Raw genomic sequence first — 21596 nt, 5'->3', positions numbered from 1 at the left:
GCATGTATTTATTATCTCAACGTTCCCCTAGGTCAGACGTCCAAGCACAGCTTAGCTGGGTCCTCTGCCCAGGGTTTCGCAAAGGTGCAATCAAGGTGTTGGCTGGGGCTGGGATCCTCTTCCAAGCTCGCTGATTGTCGGCAAAATTCATTCCCTTGAAGCTATAGAACTCGTGGCAGCTTACTTATTCAAGGCCAGTGGAAGAGAGAGTCTCTGACTTGTTCACTCTTTTTTAAAGGGCTTATCTGATGAGGTCAGGCCCACCCAGGGTCATATCCCCCTTTTGACTTGCTCAAAGTCACCTGATTAAGAACCAGAAATCTCTTCACCTTTGCCATGTAATGTAACATAATCATGGAAGAGACTATCCTATTCTTTCTGCCTTATTCTATTAGTTAGAAGCAAATTATAAGTCCCACCACACTCAAGGGGAGGGTCCGGGTGTAGGCCATTGGGAATCATTCTGTAATTCTGTCTGCCACAGCTTAATTTTTTTTAAAAATACGAGTTATGGGAAAATCCATTAAATGTAATTTTGAGATATTAAAAGATTGAATATAAAGAAGAAAGGTATAGAACTTTAACATCTCAAAGTTTAATGGAAATGGCCCATATTTTGAAGATGGTGAAAATAGTTTCTATGTTTATCCTAGCTTACACTTACTGCCTTGGGCAGGAGATATATCCAAGAACCTACACTTTAGATCATATTATATGAACCTAAATGGAATAATCAGAGAAGTTGTTCTGAAAGACAGACATTTAATTATGTAACTGTCTTCACTTGAGAACCATTTTACCATGTGTTCGCCTCATTTGCATTAGAGAGAAAAAAGACAGTTGTATGTCGATGTAAGTCAGTTATATGTTTTCCCTCAGGGTCAATAATTTTGACTTTTCCCAATAGGGCTTTTTTTTCTTCTTTTAATACTTTTGGCAGACTGTAGTTTTCATCAGAAGTGCTTAGTCTTTCCTCAGGATAGGTATTTCAGGTATCTTGTAAAGTTGTGTTCTTACAACGTACAATGGCATATCTACAGAGGTTCCTAGATCCTTCACTCTCCCCTTTCTGCCCCATACCTTCTGTAGCTCCTTTTCCTGTATGCATCACACAGATGTTCTGGAGTTAACACAGGTGCCATTAGAATATGAAATGCATAAAAATCTTGCCACTTTTAGGTCCTGCTTCTTAGGGAAAACAGTTCCACTGGTACTTAGAAAAACACAACGTGACTTGGTGAATTTATCTCTTTTTCTTGACATTGGCAATGATAATGCAATGCCCATTGTATACAGTCAGTGTGAGGTCGGCTTGCAAATCCCTACAGATATGTGGTTACTTCTCTACTTTCCCTCTCTTTTGCTTGAGCAACTGCCACATTGATGCACTGGAGCCACTCTTCTGCATTCTTCTCATCCTTGGCCTTGAAAACATAGGTTTTATTGTCTGTGAAGATTTCAAAAGCTCGAGGGAGGGAGCGGTCCCTGCGTTTTCTGGCCACAACTTTCACACTCTGTACTTTGCTGAGTTCTATTGGAGAGTCATCAGGATCATCTTTCTGAAATGCATATGGGAAGGAGAGAACATGAGCTGGCTCCCAGAGCATGAAAATATCTGTGGCAACTGGAGAATTTTCCAAGAGGATCAGAATCCTTTCACTGCATATGGTTCATAACTTTTGTTATTTTGAATGCTAAGGCCTCAGTGAGTCATTCATTAGAACAATGGAGGGAGTGAGCAATTGGCCCTATTTACAGTATATTAAGTTGGCACAAGATGGCCAATTTATAAGAAATTATTATTCGGTGGGATTTGGGAAAATGTTTAATTAATATTTCTTTGATTTCATGTCATGTTCAATTGATATCAACACTGTATCAATAGAGCAAAATGCAATAGTACAATTGGAGTACTATTAACTCAGGATCTGAAATAATTTGGGAAGCGTGAAATTGAATTTTCCTTTGTGTTATCTCTGAGAAAAGTGAATTAATTGAATAAACAGCGTCCTAATGTTTAAGCAGATCAAACTGTTTTTGAAACAGTTTGGAGCTTTGGAAGTATGATTTGTCTACAAACATTAAGTGAAAGAATACTTAATGATCTACATTTTTCTGGCATCAAAACAGAGGCTTACAGATCACCACTGCAACAGGAGGGTCATCCTAATGGGCTAGTATGAATAGTTTCAAAAGATCAAATACTTCTTTACAGCAATTTCTTTAACATCCCTGAATTCTTTCGTCTACTGGAGGATGTGCCTGTGCTTGAGGGTCTTGCCAACTCTCCTTTTCCATCTCCCCTACACAACCCACTCTTCTTTCGCTCTGCAATGGAAAGGCACCCTTTTCACTCATCCTGAAGTTACCATGGTGTATCATCCAACTTGGAAAAATCTCAGGAGGATCAAACAAATGAAAAAAGCAACTCAAAATATTGATGCTAGGGAAGTGTCCTTCAAACAAAGCAACACACTCACTCCCCAGCTATTTCATTAAGAGATGCATTTCCAATAGCATTTCACTTTTTAGTGTTCAGTAACTATTTATTACATTTGGTGTTATACTTATGACTTTTCATAAATGATATAATTTTAAAAATATAATAATAAAATATCTAACATTTAGAGACTGATAGTCACAAAATATTAAAATAATTAAATTTCAATTTATATACATAGTTTTATTGCAGTAAAAAATGATTGGGTGATCAGGGCAAAATGCTGTGGGACTGGTAGAAAACAATATGATTTCAAAGAAAAATGACACCATGTAAACATTGTGATGGGTATTAAGTAGGGCATGTGTTGTGATGAGCACTGGGTGTTATATGCAGCTAATGAATCACTGAACACTACATCAAACACTAATGATGTACTATGTGCTGGCTAACTGAACATAGTAAAAAAAATAAAGATGAACTAATTTATGTATTTCTTTAATGGATGGTGTTAGATGTCAAATTGCTACGGTATCTTATTCCAATGGTTATACTTAAAGGAGAGGTGTGAACTTTTTATTTTAAAATGATAATATTTTCAATTCAACAGAAATTACAGTTTGTGGACTGTTTAAACTTATGATAAACTTAAAATGCTGCAAGGTATTACACAAATTTTCAAAATTCTTTTAGGGAATAGACAGAATAAAGTTTGAAGATACCTGCACAGGATAATAATTTGCTAGCTTAATTTGGTTTATGGTAAATATCTGACAGTAATAAGATTGTATTTCTTTGAATTAGTCTATAGAACAGAAATTGATACATGGAGGAACTGATCAAGAAAACAAAAAGTTACCATAGTTCTCTAAAGAGGGACAGTGAATTACCCAAGAGAAGTGGACAGGAAGTCAAAGGGCACCATTGCCTAGCTGGTTGGTAGAGATTAAGACCTTACGAATGCGAAAGTAAAAAAATAACACCATAGTCTTTCAGTCCTTATTAAAAATGCACATTTTTCTCATTTACAAGAAAGGGGTTGAAGCTTCAGCTGGACTGATCACCCCTGCTAGGTCACTGTGTCCCTGGGGATGAGAGGGAATTTGCTGTGGTCCTTATAGTACATTATATATTTCTCAATATTTGAGCCACATGTTCTGTCAGATTTCTGAAATGTCAAACCATTATTTCCCTATAAAGATATCAAACAAGTTAGCCAATTATAAAATAGCCTACTCTAAGCTTTATTAAAAAGCTCTGAATCAAGAAGTATAAAGGTCATTATTTGAGCTCAGGAAAAATATTCTTATGCACTAACTCTGTTCTGTCTCAAGGGATCTGAGAAATCATTGCATCTTAACTTCTGATTTCTTTAATAAAAACAGGAAATTCAGATGGTCATTTTAAACACTTTAAAAATACTTCAGTGTGGAGCTATGCTAAGGAAAGTTTCTTTAAACCTCCAATAACTGTCTGAATTGAGTCCAATAACTGTCTGAATAACCATTATGCTTCCCTTTCAAAAAGATCTTCAGCCACAGAAAAGTCCATCTGTATATTTAATAATACACGCAGATGAATAAAGTAGCATGAGCTTAGGGGTTTTTTTTTCTTCGTTCAAAAAGTTAACATGACGTTTTATTAATTAAAAAAGCGTTCATCAAAATTTGTCATAATTCGGATATACCATACTTTATTCCTGTTGAGTAAAAAGTTCAAATACATTTTATAATGAGCACTCTAAAGATATAGTGCATATGTTTTCAGTGACTCATAATTTTTAAATAATTTAAAATCTTTCGTTAATTAATTCAAACACAGTTTGGTTTGCCACTGGCTCTGTATTTTAAGTATTCACGGGAAGCAGGACAGTACACTCATTTAACAACAAGCTTTGATGTCACACTGCCTGTGCCTGACTCCAGTTTTATCCCTTTTTACCTTACTGGCTCTAACTTTGGTCAAGCCAATCAAAGTCTCTCTCTCTCTCTGTCTCTGTCTCTCTCTCTCTCACAAGGGGAAGGGAGTGGGGAGGGTCTGATGTTACATGATGTAAAAGTACTATATGGTGGAACAAGTTTGAGATATAGTAGTTAAACAAAATTAAGTGGGCTCTTTCCTGCAAGACTTGTCAGAACCTTTAGTTCCTTTGTATTTCCCAGATATCTTTGATATCCTGGTAATGACTGGCAGACCCTGGGTCCCAAAATCCATGAGTGGGGCACAGTAGGTGTAAAGGCATCAGCAGGGTGTTGTATGCGTGTTCTCTGGGCATCTTTCCACAGGAGTGGATGGATGACCATGTGTACATATGCACATATTTCCCCATCACTCTGATTCTGGGGCTCAAATAATACCTGTAAGAGTGGGACAAGACAGAAATCCAAAGGCCAGGGTCTTGCTCTCCCTGGCTTGCCTGGCAGGCGAGATAAAGACCGAAAGTGCCCCCACTTCCCACTCAAGTCAGATTCCACAAGGCTTTCTTTCTGTCAGACCTAACCTGGTGCCTGCCCATCCTGGGAAAGACACCAGCTCTCAGGGCCTGTGCACTGTGCAGAAGGCCACCGAGATCACCCAGCCCAGAGGAATATGCTTCCATCCGCTGGCAGGGAGGGAGAGAGGGAGGGAAAGGCACCCCAGATTTACCCATATGTAACATGACAAGAACAATAGTGCTGACCTCAAAGGACCGTTCTGAGGATTCTTTAAGGCAATCCAGGGTGGCATGTGATAAGCTATTATTATTATATTCAAAATATCCAAGAGGTAGGTCAAGATTTCTTTCTCCCTGATCCTGAATGAATAGAATTTAATGATAAATAAAACTGACTTGAGAAGAAAGGAATAACTTTGCATTGCTGATTGGAATAAAATGCTATTTCAGACGTTTCTCACTGCAATTTCAGAGTACAGATATTTACTGAGCATCCTAGTTCAGATTGAAAATTACATTAAATGAATATTTATTAATTCTTTTAGAATCCTGTTCTATTTAACTGAGTATTAAATGACTGCAAGATGATAGTGGTTTTCCCTAACCAGCACTGAACTTAGTTGACTATGAAAAGTACTTAAAATAAATCAGCTTTTTTCTTTCTCCCAGCCAGCTGTCTCTCTTCCCTGGGTCCCTGCCTCCAAATATAACCTTTAGTTATAAAGGAAGTCAGGGTCAATATCATAAGCTATTAATTTATGTAGGTGATCTATAAGGGAACAAAAGGCACACGGCTCAAATCAAGCTCACTGGGTAGTCCTTTGGCAGTTCATCTTCTAAACTTAAGTCAACTTAAAAAAGATCTCCTGTAATAAACTGAAGAGAGACAATAAACCAACTAACATAGGGCTGAACAGAATAGACAGTCCAAGGGACATATGCAAAAAAAAAATGACACTGTGAAATTATTAATGGAAAAGGACAAATTACTGGCGTTTTAACTCAAGACAAAATGCCTACCTGGTTGATGTAGATCAAGACCTTAAAAATACAAGTGTAAAAGACAAGGGGGAAACTTACAGACTTTCCTTTTTGAAACAGAAGTTGATTTCCAGCCAGTGTAAAATAACGAGTTTTCCACCTTTTGATGAACTTCCATCTGACTTGCTTCTCTTTAAGTTTTCCTTCTATGAGAGGCTGGCCATCTTGATTTACAACTGTTGAAGGTAAGAGAATGATCAAACTATTTATTTCCCATTATTTATTTGGCAAGCAATCAAAAGTCAGAATTGTACAATGAACGAGAACCCAGTAGGCATATTTGGAAAGTGTGCTAATAAATTATGAATTTGGTTAATCTTTCCCCCTTTGTCCCTAAAGGAATGCACAATTTAGATATGATAATGGGAACCTGTTGAAAGCCCTCACTGAGATTTTCAAAAGGAATATAGTTCACAAAAAGAGGATCTGGTTAGCAGTTTTTAAGGCGTATCCAGATATCCAGCTTTCTGTGCTTCTTAACTCTTTTGTTTCATGATAGTCTGTACAGATGAACTGCTTAGAAGCACAGCTTTATGACTAATCACAAACCAAGTGTATTTAACTATTTGGCAGCAAAAGTCAAAGGAGTGCCCCCAAAGATGTATTTTTCCTGAAGACACAACATTGCAAAGGCAAGCCCAACTCTTTTGGACATGGTTATTTCCACTCTGGAACACACATACTCCTTCTCCATTCTGCATATGCTCATCTCTGCCCAATCAACAACTAATCATTCCATGAGTCGACTCAAATGTTGCTTCTTTGGGGAGAACTTCCCCAAACTCAGACCAGAGTGGCTTCACTTGCCATATGTTCTCATAGCATCTGGCATATTTCTTTTACATCAAGCATCATTGGTAGATAGTTATTGGTGTTTATCGGATTCATGTCTGTCTTTCCCATTGAACTGAAAGCTCCATGAGGGCCTTCGCTTTGTTCACCGATGTATCACCAGGCAACTAATATGGTGCCTGGCAAATACAGGGAATCTGCAAGTATTTTTTGAGTGAAAAGGTTAATTTTGCAGTGAAGTAGAGTGTGTACGATTACACATAATCATAGAATTAGAAGATGTGTTACAATGTCAAAAGTCAGAAGTTATAATGTTGAACTAAAGAATTTCATTCATTTTGTCAACTACCTAAGATTTACTCTCCAAATTCATAGGTAAGCATCTGATTTCTGGGGATTATGACAATATTTACTTACATATATTATGTTCAATTTTCATAGCACTTTGGAAGTAATGAAATGTGTTCCATCATTTGGAAATTTAGACAGTGCCTGTTTGACCATATAAACACAACCTATTCTTCCTATCCTACCACTTCTCTTTTCTAATATAGGTCAAATAACTACTTTAGACGAAGAGGATTTCTCCACCTTGACAGCATTTTCAGGATAAGAATGATGAAATGTATGAAATGTATAGTTTTCTTTTTTTTTAATTTAATTTAATTTCATTATGTTATGTTAGTCACCATATAGTACATCATTAGTTTTTGATGTAGTGATCCATGGTTCATTGTTTGCATATAACACCCAGTGCTCCATGCAGTATGTGCCCTCCAGCGAAATGTACAGTTTTCATAAACAAAATTCTACTAAGGCTACTTTGGCCTCCCTCCCCCCTACCCCCATTTGATGTCTATTCAATTGAATGTTCTATTGTCAACCCCAAATTAAAGCTAAACACTGAAAATACTATCAAATATATTATTAGATAGTGACAGGGCTATGAAAAAAATGAAGTAGGGAGGGACCTGGAGGTTGGTGCACACTCACATAGGTGGTCAGGAAAGAGCTTGGACATTTGAAGGTATCTTTGATCTGAGACTTTAGTGTTGAGAAGTGTCTCCCATCTTTGGAGAATCTTCATGGCAGCTAGCATTGTGCCCAGCAGAGCATAGGGAAACCAGGAACTCAAGAAGTATTGACTATCAATTTCAAGAAAATGATTTCAGGGGCGCCTGGGTGGCTCAGTCAGTTAAGTGTCTGCCTTCGGCTCAGGTCATGATCTCAGGGTCCTGGGATGGAGTGCTGCATCAGGCTCCCTGCTCAGTGGGGAGTCTGCTTCTCCCGCTGCCTCTCACTCGTGCTCTCTCTCCCTCTCAAATAAATAAATAAAATCTTTAAAAAAAAAAAAAGAAAATGATTTCAGTGCTTTGCTTTGCTTTACTTAGGAATCATCTGATTTAGAGTATTAAAGACTGTAATGCTCTTTGAAAATTTAATTGTCTCATAAACATGATGCTCGCTTCCTTTGCGCGGCCTCTACACTCCACAGTTACCTCGGATAAAGCACTTAGGACAGATGCTAGGTCTTTCCTGGGCTGTATGTCCTAGAGAGCCAGAATAGCCTCACAGTGGCCTGGACCATGGGTTCAGTGTTTACTAACAGCGTGCTCTTGAGTCACGAAGGGGGCAGCAGTCTGTCTGAGAGGAGGAACAGAAGGTCCAAAGGGAGATCCAAGATAAAAAGAAAACAAACTCTAAACAAACAAATAATGAAAGACCCAGGCTGAGACTTACATTAAAATCTTTCCTAAAACATCCATTTCCTATGCTTCCAAATGAGAAAAAATTGCTAATCTAATTATGATGGTCAAGGATTTTTTTAATAAGAATTCAGAAGAGTTAGATTTGAGTCCTTTCAACTATAGTTTTCTGATCAGCAAGACCCCACATGATTTACAAAGATGATGAGATCAAAGGTCAAAATTAAGAAACTTATGTGAAGATACTAGGTAAGTAAGCACTATGGCCCCCTCCATCCTCTGCTTTTATTAGACTTTACTTCATAGTTTGTAATCACATTGCTTTCTTGCCATGGTTTTAATGGTAAGATTATTTAATGTAATGGCTTCATAACAGTACATTTTTCTAGTCTCAGTCTTCTATATTTACTCAAAGAGGCATTTGAAATAGTCATGATACCTGAACTGATTAGAAATCATGGTTGATTTAGGTAATATTTAAGCCCATGGATCCTTCTGGATCTGACATAAGGAATTAGCTTCAAGTATTTCTTCTCAAGGCAGATCCAAATGTTGCACTTGGGTGCCTGGGTGGCTCAGTTGATTAAGCATCCGACTTGATTTCGGCTCAGGTCATGATCCCAGGGTCGTGAGATCCAGCCCCACATTGGGCTCCAAGCACTGAACATGGAGCCTGCTTAAGATTCTCTCTCTCCCTTTCCCTCGGCCCCTCCCCCACTTGCCCACATGTTCACTTGCTCTCTCTCTCTCTTAAAAAAAAAAAGACTTTACAAATGTTGTACTTGAAGAGTATGTGACAAAAGTTTGCAAGGAGAACTTGGCAAAATAGCTGAAGGAATTGCTTGAGACACAGAGTGGACAGGATATCATACCCACAGACTTACATAATGACCATATGACCATAATGACCATGAAAGACTCAAGACAAAATGACAGGCTTACTGGAGCACAAAAGATTGAAGGACTGCCGAGAAATGCTGCTAAGCAGAGGCTTATCACTGTATAGCTCAGCCAAAATTATCCCAGGGAAAAAGTCCATGGAAAGGGTTGTAGGAAGGAAATGTTAGCAGAACTTTAAAGTAGCTGCATGTGAGGACCCAATTTAGTCATCAGAGTCGGCTTTAGATAATTTTGTAAAAGCCAGGCTATTTGTAGCTGTAGGATTAATTTAAAAATAGTTTCAAAGGCAAAAAACAAAGAGACTTAAAATTTTTCCACTTACTATCCCATCTCTTAATTTTTTTTGCAATTATATCTAGCATATGCATGAGAGGCCATGTTTCATTTTAAAAGGTCTATTGCCCATATCATATCCTTGTAAGCAATAATTCTCATGATAACCCTGTCTTCATGATCAAAACAGGGAACTAATTTTTTCTAGGTATGATCATAATCTATTTGAAAAATAACATGTGGAATTAGACTGAGAGAACAATCATGTGTCTGAAACTATCTTGTTAGCATGTAATACATGCAAGATAAATAAATATTTTCTCATTTACCAATTAATGCATTAGTTCATTTAAAGTGCCACAATTTGGCTAAGACATCTCTACCAACCTGGATCTGTTCTTCTCTTCAATTGTCAGTTGGCTGAAAAGCTATGGAATATTAAACTGAATTCTCTCAAGCAATTGGAGCCCAAACTGTTACTGTGTTTACCAACTTAAAAGTCTTTCTGAGTGTCAATACAAATGTTTATACATTAATTGTATTTCTTGTGTGCACCAAGGGTTGAAGATATTTATGTTGCTAAAAAATGAATTTTGAAGGTATTAATCTTACTCAGCATGCAGTTGGTGAATAAGAGTGAAGAAATACCAGACAAAGACCTTAAAGCTGAGGAGCCCCATGGCAGGAAGAGCAAAGCAATAAAGAATAGTCGTCTGTTCATCTGTCAACCATCCAGCCATCCCACATGTACTTTTGAGCACAGATAAGCTGTAAGGCACTGTGTTTGGATCTGAGGGGTTTACAATGCTCAGTACAGAGGGAGCTTGAATTTATCATCTTGTAGGTGAGGTCAAGCATTTTACAAATTATACAGTTCAATGTGGAGTTCGGCAAGTGCCACTGGAGAAGGAAAAGCCAAGCACCACGACACTCAAAGAAAGGAAATTCTACTTCTGGCTAGGAGGAGGTGACATGGGAGCTGGGCTTGTGCTAGGGAAGGAAAAAGGGTATTTAGGAAGAGGGCAGAAAAGGGCAGAGGTACAAGAGGGATGTGTAAGAATCTGGAAGGATCCATGAACTTAGAAGCAACTTCATAAAGCAGTTGTTCTGGGACAAAGCCATGGGTGGAGGGCTGAGGGTGTGAAGGCAATGCAAGATTTTCTAGGTGTAAGATCCAGGAAAGAGATTGGGTAACAAACTGTCATGGTGAGGTCATATTGGACGTTAATTGAAGGTCCTTTTGAAGACTCATTAGAAAGGACTTTGCTTTTCTTAAGGACTAAGCAGGAGCCTAGAGCCTGTGAAGGTCCAGCCAGCACAGGCATGAAGCCCCCCTGGGCCCCAGATGGGATCAGTTATGTATCACAGAGAGTCTCAGCAGGAAACAGAGGACACCTCAAGCTGGGTAATTGAGGGGAGTTAATAAAGGGACTATTTACACAGATGTGAGCAAGGTGTAGAAAAAGCACCATAGTACTCTGGGGCCAGGAACCATGGAAAGGCATAACATGCCTCTGCCTGAAGAAGAGAGCGGAGAGAACAGTTAGGACTCAGAGGGAAACCTGTATGGAGAACACTGACTGACAGGAGCTGTGGCCTTGGGCATAGGACACAGTCAACCTGCAGTGACCAAGCAGAGGGGAAGCTGGGAATAAATAATCCAACCTCACTCTGCTCCCTCCCTCTGATCTTCTGCCTTTGTCACTAGTGGTCAACTGTAACTGAAAGCCAGAGGTAAGGGAGACTGGAACACACTGGAGAGGCACCTCTTCTTAACGGGGCAGGGGAAGCAGCAAAGCTTCCTGGAGTAAATGTGTCTGAGCTGAATTCTGAGGTGAGGAAGGTGAAGGGAGAAGAGGTACACTGAAAAAACAAAAACGGAAACAAAAAACATAGGCAAAAGGCCAAGGCTTAGAGAGGGGTTGGGCAATGCCTTCTAGAAACTAACTCATTCTATGTGATGGGAGCCTGGTGGGACTTGAAGGGCCAGAGTTGGTGTGAAAGTCAAGGAGAGACCAGTCCTAAGGATCCTCAGACATTGTGCAGAGTGGACTCTAAGGCTTTGTAATAGAACATAATGAAAAATATCTGGGCGCCTGGGTGGCTCAGTCATTAAGTATCTGCCTTCGGCTCAGGTCATGATCCCAGGGTCCTGGGATCGAGCTCCGCATCGGGCTCCCTGCTTGGCGGGAAGCCTGCCTCTCCCTCTCCCCCTCCCCCTGCTTGTGTTCTCTCTCTCGCTGTGTCTCTCTCTGTCAAATAAATAAAATCTTTAAAAAAGAAAAAAGAAAAATAATAATTTCTGTAGTTACACAACCCCTTTTTATCTCAAGAGCACTAGATAGAGTTCAATGATTGAAGGTCTCCATCTCGTTTTAAGTGTCTTGCAATTCTGAATATGTCTTTAGCCATTTATAACTTACTTAAACATAGTGTGCTGAATACCATGTTTACTCACCACTATAATAGACCACTCGGGGCTACACCAAAACTTTCTCTGGTATAGGCCTATAGTTTATGGGGCAAGGGCAGTGATTCTGGAGCCAGACCTCAGCAGAAGCCGGAACCTGCTACTTAACAACTGACTATTCTAATGCAAATTACTTCACTGAGCTTCAGTTTTATCCTCTCTAGAGTAGTCATGCTTAACAACAGGGCCACCATGAATGGCTGTGTAGGTTGTTCACTGCACAGAAGCAGGCAGCCAAGGTGGTGAGTAGAGGCTGAAATTCAGCTTGTATTTTGCTGTTCAAGCCATACACCCCCAAGTGGATTTCATCCACCAGAAATAAAGACACACAAAAGTGCCATTAAGGTTAACTGTGACCTTGCTTAAGCAAATGCCTGCTTAAGCAAATGATCCCTATTGTAAGGGATCAATAAAGAGCTACTATCATCATGATCATGATATCATCATCATCAACAACATAAAATGATCATCATCATCATCCTTTTGTTGTGATGATGAACGTTTGGTTTTTAAAAAATATCATAACCTAATGGCACCAGGATAAAACCTGCCTCCCTCCCTCAAATCAAGAATGTAGTGAAATCTACATGAAAGTGTTAGGAATAACAAGAGAATTCAGAGTGAGATGGGGAACACATTTAAGGTTCAAGGACTTCAGGCTTTGAAGTTAAGGTGTAACAGGCAATTCAAAGAGTCCCAAAAGGGAGGTGAACACTTCACCAAGACTGCCATTTTCAAGCCAATCCAGTATGGATTGGGCTGCATTGGGAGTGTTTTCCACATCATCTGTGGTTTCTCCCCTTTCTTCCAGTCATCCTGCTTGTTATTATGACAGTAGATGGTAACTCCTGTACAATTACAATTACTATTCACATTGCATAGTGACTTCCATCCAGATTCAGAAATCCCTTATACTGTGTACTTTTTTGGTTTCTCTAACTTTTGTCTTAAAAGCATTGCACTATGCATGAAAAACCCATAATTGAGACTGTCATGAATTTCATTTGTGATACTTGAATTCTTAGATATTCCTTCCTGATAAATACCTTCAAAAGAAGGCATATTCTGGAAGAAAAAAAATATAAATCTCATATATATAGAGAGAGATATCAATATCAAACAACACAATACGTGACTTTCTGTTAAATAAAATGATCTCCCATATTACTTTTGAAAAGAACTTATTTAAGAAGATACTATTTATTCAAAGAATACATTTGGCAGAAAAATTACACTCAAAATGTTATCATATGAATACCTTTGTCTCTTAAAACGAATCACTGTGAATTCATTAATTTGTTTTTTGTCATCATTTGCCTGAGAAAAATTTTACTAAAAATTTTCTGAGATGATACAAACTTTGGATGTTCACTTATTTGGTAAATATTTATTGAGCATTGTGTGCTAGGGGCTGAAGATGGATGGATGAGGAGAGTTCCCTTCATAGAATTTACTATTTACCAGAGGAAATAGACATTAATCAAATAACCATATATGAAAACACAAGACAGCAGGTATAACAATTGTCATGAGAAGAAGTCTGAAGGGCTTTGAGGACCTTAGTATTAGGCAGGGAGGTCACAGAAGGCTTCCCCATGGCAATGAATTTGAACTGTAATGGGAAGGCTAAGATCTCTATTAACTAGATGAGGAGGGGAGAAAGGGCACTCCATACAAAAGCTCAGTGGCAGGAAGAAGCATGGTGCATATGGGAAACTGAAAGAAGATCCTTCTAGCCTGAGTGGAGAGAGAGAATAGGTGACATATGGGACAAGATGAGGCTGCAGAGGACGGGAGAGACCATTGCATGTGAGGCTGTGAGGGGCATATTATAGAATCTGGTCTTCAAGCTAAGAGCTGTGGGAAGCTGTTGTAAGGTTTCACGCAGGGGAGTGGCACCATCAGAGTTGTGTTTTGAAGAGACCATTCTGGCTACAACATGGGAGACTGACTGGCAGTGTTGGCCAGACAAAGGCCCCATCAAAAAGGAGAATTACAGACCAATATCTTTGATGAACATGGATGCAAAAATTCTCACCAAGACACTAGCCAATTGGATCCAACAATACATTAAAAGGATTATTCACCATGACCAGGTGGGATTTATTCCTGGGATGCAAAGGAATGCATTTGCAACATCTGCAAATCAATTAATGTTATATACTACATAAATAAAAGAAAGGACAAGAACCATATGATCCTCTCAATTGATGCAGAAAAAGCATTTGATAAAATACAGCATCCTTTCTTGGATCATAACTCTCCACAGTGTAGGGATAGAGGGAACATATCTCAATATCATAAAAGCCACTTATGAAAAGCCCACAGTGAATATCATTCTTAGTGGGGAAAAACTGAGAGCTTTCCCCCTAGGTCAGGAACATGACAGGGAGCCCAATCTCACCACTGTTGTTCAACATAGTACTAGAGGTCCTAGCCTCACCAATCAGACAACAAAAAGAAATAAAAGGCATTCAAATTGGCAAAGAGGAAGTCAAACTCTCACTTTTTGCAGATGACATGATACTTTATGTGGAAAAGCCAAAAGACTTCACCTTAAAATTGCTAGATCTCATATGGGAATTCAGCAATGTGGCAGGATATAAAATCAAGGCACAGAAATCAATTGCATTTCTATACACTAACAATGAGACAGAAGAAAGAGGAATTAAGGAATCAATCCCATTTACTAGTGCACTAAAAATGATAAGATATCTAGAAATAAGCCTAACCAAAGAGGTAAAGGATCTGTACTCTGAAAACTACAGAACACTTATGAAATTGAGGAAGACACAAAGAAATGGAAAAACGTTCCATGCTCATGGGTTGGAAGAGCAAAAATTGTTAAAATGTCTATGGTACCCAGAGCAATCTACATATTCAATGCAATCCCTATCAAAATATTGATATTTTTCACAGAGCTGGAACAAATAATCCTAAAATTTTATGGAACCAGGAAAGACTCTGAATAGCCAGAGGAATGTTTAAAAAGAAAACCAAAGCTGGGGGCCTCACAATGCTGGACTTCAAGCTCTATTACAAAGCTGTAATCATCAAGACAGCATGGTACTGGCACAAAAACAGACACATAGATCAACAGAACAGAAGAGAGAACCCAGAAATGGACCCTCAACTCTATGGGCAACTAATCTTTGAAAAAGCAGGAAAGAATATCCAATGGAAAAAGACAGTCTCTTCAACAAATGGTGTTGGGAAAATTGGACTGCCACATGCAGAAGAATGAAACTGGACCATTTTCTTACACCATACACAAAGATAAACTCAAAATGGATGAAAGACCTAAATATGAGACAGGAATCCATCAAAACCCTAGAGGAAAGCACAGGTAGCAACTTTTTTGATCTTGGCCACAGGAACTTCTTGCTGGACATGTCTCTAAAGGCAAGGGAAACAAAAGAAAAAATGAACTTGGGACTTCATCAAGATAAAAAGCTTTTGCACAGCAAAGGAAAAGTTGACAAAACCAAACCACAACCTACAGAATGGGAGAAGATTTTTACAAATGTCTTAGCAGATAAAGGGCTAGTACCCAAGATCTATAAAGAACTTATCCAACTCAACACCTAAAAAACAAATAATCCAGTCAAGCAATGGACAGAAGACATGAACAGACATTTCTCCAAAGAAGACATACAAATGACTAACAAACACAGGAAAAAATACCACCATCCCTCGGCATCAGGGAAATACAAATCAAAACCACAATGAGATACCACCTCACACCAGTTAGAATGGCTAAAATTAAGCGAGGAAACAACAGATGTTGGTGAGGATGCAGAGAAAGGGGAACTCTCTTACACTGTTGGTAGGAATGCAAGCTGGTACAGCCACTCTGGAAAACAGTATGGAGATTCCTCAAGAAGTCAAAAATAGAGCTACCCTATGACCCAGCTATTGCACTACTAGGTATTTACCCAAAGGATACAAACGTTGTGATTCAAAGGGCCACCTGCATACCAGTGTTTATAGCAGCAATGTCCATAATAGCCAAACTATGGAAAGAGCCAAGATGTCCATCAACAGATGAATAAAGAAGGTGTGTGTGTGTGTGTGTAATGGAATATTACTCAGCCATCAAAAAGAATGAAATCTTACCATTTACAATGACATGGATAGAACTAGATTGTATTATGCTAAGCAAAATAAGTCAATCAGAGGAAGACAATTATCATATAGTATTACTCATAGAGGAATTTAAGAAACAAAACAGAGGATCATGGGGAAGGGAGGGAAAAATAAGACGAAATCAGAGAGGGAGGCAAAGTATAAGAGACTCTTAACTCTAGGAAATAAACTGAGGATTGCTGGAGGGGAGGTGGGTGGGGGGATGGGGTAAATGGGTGATGGGCGTTAAGGAGGGCACGTGATGTAATGAGCACTGAGTGTTACATGCAATGGATGAATAACTGAACTCTATATCTGAAACTAATAATACACCATATGTTAACTAATTGAGTTTAAATAAAATAAGTTAAAACAAGCCAATGGGAGGATTCAGTTAGGAGGAAGAAACAGAATAGGTAAGAAAGGGTAATGTATACGAGAAGGTGGGAAGGATGAAATCCTATCAAAATATCACCACCTTCTTGAGATATTTGATGACTTTATTCTCTGTGGCTGCTAAAAGCACCTGTATGTCTTTTATATAGGTGAGTTTGTGGCTGAAAAATAAATTTCTTTCCTAATGTGTTTATATAGGTAAATAAAAAGTTAGAGTTACTCTGAAAGGTGATGACTAGAGTTCTTTTGAAATATATTAAGTGCTTTGTTTTGGAGCTACATAAAAATTCTTTAAATCAATGTTATCTTTTTTTTTTCATTTTAACAGTTTTTATTTCAAGTTGCATATAAGATTACTTTACTCCTGCACCTTCTCAATTGTTTCTTCCTTATATTTGCCCTTTTCCTTTCCTACTTGGCGAGATTTGGCTTTACGTTCAAGGATCTTTTTGCGGTCTTTGTCCAGTTTTAGTCTGTGGTGATAACCACTTTGCTAGGGTGAATGCCCATACGGACGGTTGTGCTGTTTGCCTTCTCTCGCTGCACTCGTTCAATGTAGATGACGTACTTCTTCCTGTGAACCTGGACTACTTCGCCAATCTGCTGACCTTTGCAGTGTCCTCGCACAACCTGCAGTTCATCATCCTTTCGGATGGGCATGGATCGAACGTTGTACTTCTGTCTCAGCTCTTTGGAAAGAGGGGAAGACATGATCTTCCTGCGAATGTGGGAGGTGCATTGAAATGCCATTTTCGGTTCTTGCTCCGGTCAGAAGTCACAAAGGAATTAAACTTCATTTTGGCCGCTGGCGCTTCAGCGATGGCCGCAAGAGGTCTAAATCAATGTTATCTTAAGCCTGTATAGGGATAAGAGACTGGTTCACTCACTCTAGTCTGCCTTTTGAAAGCATACTTCTCCTCCTCCATAGATTGGCTGGACTCAACTGATTCTCCAAGTGGAAAAGGACACATTTCCATGCACAATGATTTTTTGTGGAGAACCATGGCTGCCAGTATAAGGCCTATCAGACACTTTTATCCTATTTCAAGATAAGATTGTTAACCCAATATGAAAAGGCAGAAGGATTAGGAAGTGATGGGAGACGAAGAATAGAAATTAACCCTGAAGGGTACTAGGTTACTGATCTTAGCTTATTTCCCACGTGTTACTAGCAAGTTTACTATGGATTCTAAGTGTATGTGTGTATTGAAACCTTTTAGTAAAATACTAAAATTGGGTATGTTAAAATCCTGTGCACAACAACATTTTTTCTTATAAACATTTATTTTGCAAAAGTTGCTCCTTTAAGGTTTCAGTTCAGTGTTTATTTAATTTTGAGAAAGTATTAGATTTGAAAGTTAATTTCAAAACAAATCCTGCATCTTCCATAGTCATCCCATCCCTTAGGTTATCCACGAATTACTCAATAGTCCATCCATATGCCAAATACTTGTTGAACACTTCTTTTTTTTTTTTTAAAGTTTTTATTTTTATTTTTATTTATTCATTTGAGAGAGAATGAGATAGAGAGAGCATGAGAGGGGGGAGGGTCAGAGGGAGAAGCAGACTCCCTGCCGAGCACGGAGCCCGATGCGGGACTCGATCCTGGGACTCCAGGATCATGACCTGAGCCGAAGGCAGTCGCTTAACCAACTGAGCCACCCAGGCGCCCTTGTTGAACACTTCTATACGCTGGGTACTGGCTGGGTAGGGCATAGAAGGATCAATAATCTCCTCTGGTTCGCTGTCTAGTGGGGGAGATGATTAACAACAGACCCAGAAGTGTTGGCAGAGAACAGAAAGAACAGAGGAGAGGCATTTATTCTCCGGGGGTGTGGTGTATCTGTGTATACCAGTGTGGGTGCCCACGGGCAAGCGTGTGTGTGTTGTGAGAGAGAGATGTGAGTGTGTGGGAAGGTTTAAAAGAGAGAGGCATGCCCATGCCAGAAAGGCATAAAACAGGAAAATGGGAAGAGGGGGAAAAGGAAAATGATTTTAGGACAATGATTTATCTGAGTCAGTATGTGTGTCTTTATTTTGTCATTAATGAGAGTATCTTTGCACAACAAGCTGGGGTTCCATTTTACATAAGGAACGCATATTCGGTAGTCACCAGCAGTGTCTAAATATGAACACAAGCACTGGACTGCTTTTGGTGCTCTAACAACGCTGAGCACATAAGACAATGTCTAACACATGTAGCAGGAGGGAAGGCCTCACACGACAAACCTAGCCACCACATAAATCCAAAATGGGGTTTTCTTTTTGTTACCTCCAAAGTACTGTGAAAACTGACAATGAAATTCAATGGAAAAGTTTCATTTAATGGACTCACAAAACTATTTGCAGCCTCTGGGCTGTGTCCTCAGAGGCCTCTGGGCCTGTTCTCACATTGGTATCTGGAGGGGAGAGTTATCCAGCCCACACTGAAGGTGTCCAGCGCATGAAAGCCACACTGCTATTACCAGTTAGCCAGGAGGGCGTGAAGAAAATCTCCGTACAGAGGCCTTTCTTGACTTGACATCATTTTGAAACCATCTCTATTTGCCCATGTGATAAAACAGACAGCATGCTTTTATAGCACAAATATTTGAAATCAAGTTCTAAAAAAGAATCCTGACAGAAGTTCATCTGAAAAAAACCATGCTTTCATTTTCTTTCATACGCTAAGGAGACCTCCTACTGACAGCCACATTCAACAACTAAATATCTAGTGACTAAGAGAGCAATCACACGGGGGAGTGCTCCGATTTACAGAGGAGGACCGCGGTGCCAAAACTGAGATGTCTCTAAGTTATTTTTTGTAGGGTGTAAGAACAAAGGCATCCCATGTGTCTAAAGAAATAAGAGTGAAAGTCACGACCTCGTTCTTCCTCCTCCTTTTGACAAATGTGACTGAACAGAGAGCCAGATGCGTTCCAGGATGGTCCAGCTGACTCACTGTTACTGCTAACACGAACTAGCAGTTCCAAGACATGAGGCCAACTGATAAAGGGGATTTGCATGGTTTTCCAGAAGGAAGTTCTGTTCTGTTCTACTCACTTGCTCAATCTCGATTCTCTCATTCATGTGGAGTAATGGGATTGGCAATAAACACCACCAGACAAATCTCAGAGGATTCCTGAGTTACTTCAGTGATTTGCTAATCTTCGACTCTGTACTTTTATAAAATCATTATCAGAAACTGAATCAACAATTGGAGAGATTGGAAGTAGCTTTCACCGTAACCATTTCCCTCACGTAATCATTTCCCATACATGATCCTACCAAAGCCCCTGTTCTTCTTTAAATGGAATAAGTCAGCAGGGAGGTAGATATTATAACATTGTGGAATAATTGGTCTTAGAATTTCAAATAGTCCATGTCCCCTTAATTTGGATTTGCCCAAGAGGTGGGAATTTCAGATTCAGGAATTAATCTGCATTAAATCCTGGTTCTACCTCCTCAGTAGCTGTGTGACCTTGGGAAAATTACTTAACCTCTTTGTGTTTCAGTCTCCTCATCTGTAAAATGGAGTCAATAATAATGAGAAAAATGCTTAGCTCAGAGTTAGCATGATAAACGACAGCAATTATAATAATTTTAGGACCTTTAGACTATTCTAGCATTCATTTTCCTCTCAGTTCATCTGTACCTCACTGGATTCAAAGTGTATTTTACTGACTACTAGATATTAAACGCCTGTGAATTTCTGTATGTTGATAGGGGTGTTGGTGGGTGGTAAGACTTTGATCTGAAGAAGGGAATGTATTTAGATGACTGTGTAAGCCAGATGATTTGCTGTCAATTTCTGAACAAGTCCCATAGTTCAGGGTACATAGTGTTAAGAAGGATTTATATTTTAGGATGTCTTTCCTGATGTCTAATTGAAATTTTCTAAATGCCTCATGTTTTATTCCTCATTTATGGAGATGTTGAACGGCATCTTTTATTTTATATTGGAACAATGAATACTTCACAGCAGTTGTTGTATCATTTGTCAGTACTTAAAAAACAAACAAATACCCAAATCCAATTTTAAAATTTCTTTTGTCTTAGACTCCAATCCTGCTTCTTTAAACCCCTCCTCTCTGAGACTAAACCTTGTGAGGGGCATCTGGATCCTATGGGAGCACTGATTAAAACCCAGAATGGTAACAAGACTCAGGCACAGTATGTCAGGTGCTAAGTTAGGGAAGTGGGCCATTTGTTTTATATATAGTGACTTTTCTCAAGGAGGAAAGAAGCACCAACCTCCATTTACCAGATTCACAATGCACTGGGTGTGGTATAGTGATATATTTGATTTGATTAACACATAATCACAGTCTTGAAACATCTTATTTTAACATTCGAGGCATATTTGATTTTGCCATTCCCAAATATTATTCATTCATTCACTCACTCAGCAAGTATTCATTGCCTACTATAAATATACAAGAGTGTGTGCTAGACTTTTCCATCTATGCCGTCTGGCCCTAACTGGATTATGAATCCTTTCACAGCAGAGATATTGCAGCTTACTCATATTTTATCCCAAGCCTCAGCCTGTAGAAGACCTTCAACCAATGCAACAAACATACATTACGTAAATGAACCGTGGGATGCAGATACTATGCTTGTGTGCGTAACCAAATAATAAAATATTGATTCCTATTTATTCCTTGATCATATTTAAACTCAAAATTTAAGAACATGAATGCAGACATTGTCTCCATGAATAATGTGTCAGCAGTATTATGTTAGACCTTTCCCTTATATGAAATATATAATCTATATGCTTATATAAAAACAAGATGAGATCAACAACCTCCATAAATTTTTCAGGGAATCAAGAGTTTTTGGGGACAATAATAGTTTAAAATAGGATTTCTTGCAGACTTGCATCCCTTTTCATGTAGCAGAAGGAAGTGAGCAAAGAAATCTAAGTACACTGAAGTTTTCAGGGCCAAGCATTTTGATTCAATATGTTCTGCCATAAAATATTTGGCCTTGTTTGAATCTTTATTGCTGTATGTTCTCAGTCTATATTTAACTGTG

At 38.9% G+C, this 21596-nt stretch overlaps 1 protein-coding gene and 1 pseudogene across 2 annotated transcripts in view; both read right to left on the bottom strand.

Moving 5' to 3' along the window:
• Positions 1-1322: 1322 nt before the first annotated feature.
• The window catches only part of VEPH1 (ventricular zone expressed PH domain containing 1), a 217762-nt gene continuing 197488 nt past the window's right edge, over positions 1323-21596 (bottom strand). For both annotated transcript variants that reach the window (XM_021702584.1, XM_021702585.1), the window contains 2 exons: positions 5955-6091; positions 1323-1559 (listed from right to left, as the gene is read on the bottom strand). In XM_021702584.1, coding sequence (XP_021558259.1) covers positions 1323-1559; positions 5955-6091 — 374 coding nt within the window. The remainder of the gene's footprint in view (positions 1560-5954; positions 6092-21596) is intronic.
• LOC110591662 lies at positions 16924-17374 on the bottom strand (annotated as a pseudogene).

This window comes from Neomonachus schauinslandi, chromosome 1 (genome assembly GCF_002201575.2).
Source record: "Neomonachus schauinslandi chromosome 1, ASM220157v2, whole genome shotgun sequence".
Classification (NCBI taxonomy): Eukaryota; Metazoa; Chordata; class Mammalia; order Carnivora; family Phocidae; genus Neomonachus; species Neomonachus schauinslandi.
Note: the sequence above shows the minus strand (reverse complement) of the source record. Positions and strands in the feature narration are given on the sequence as shown.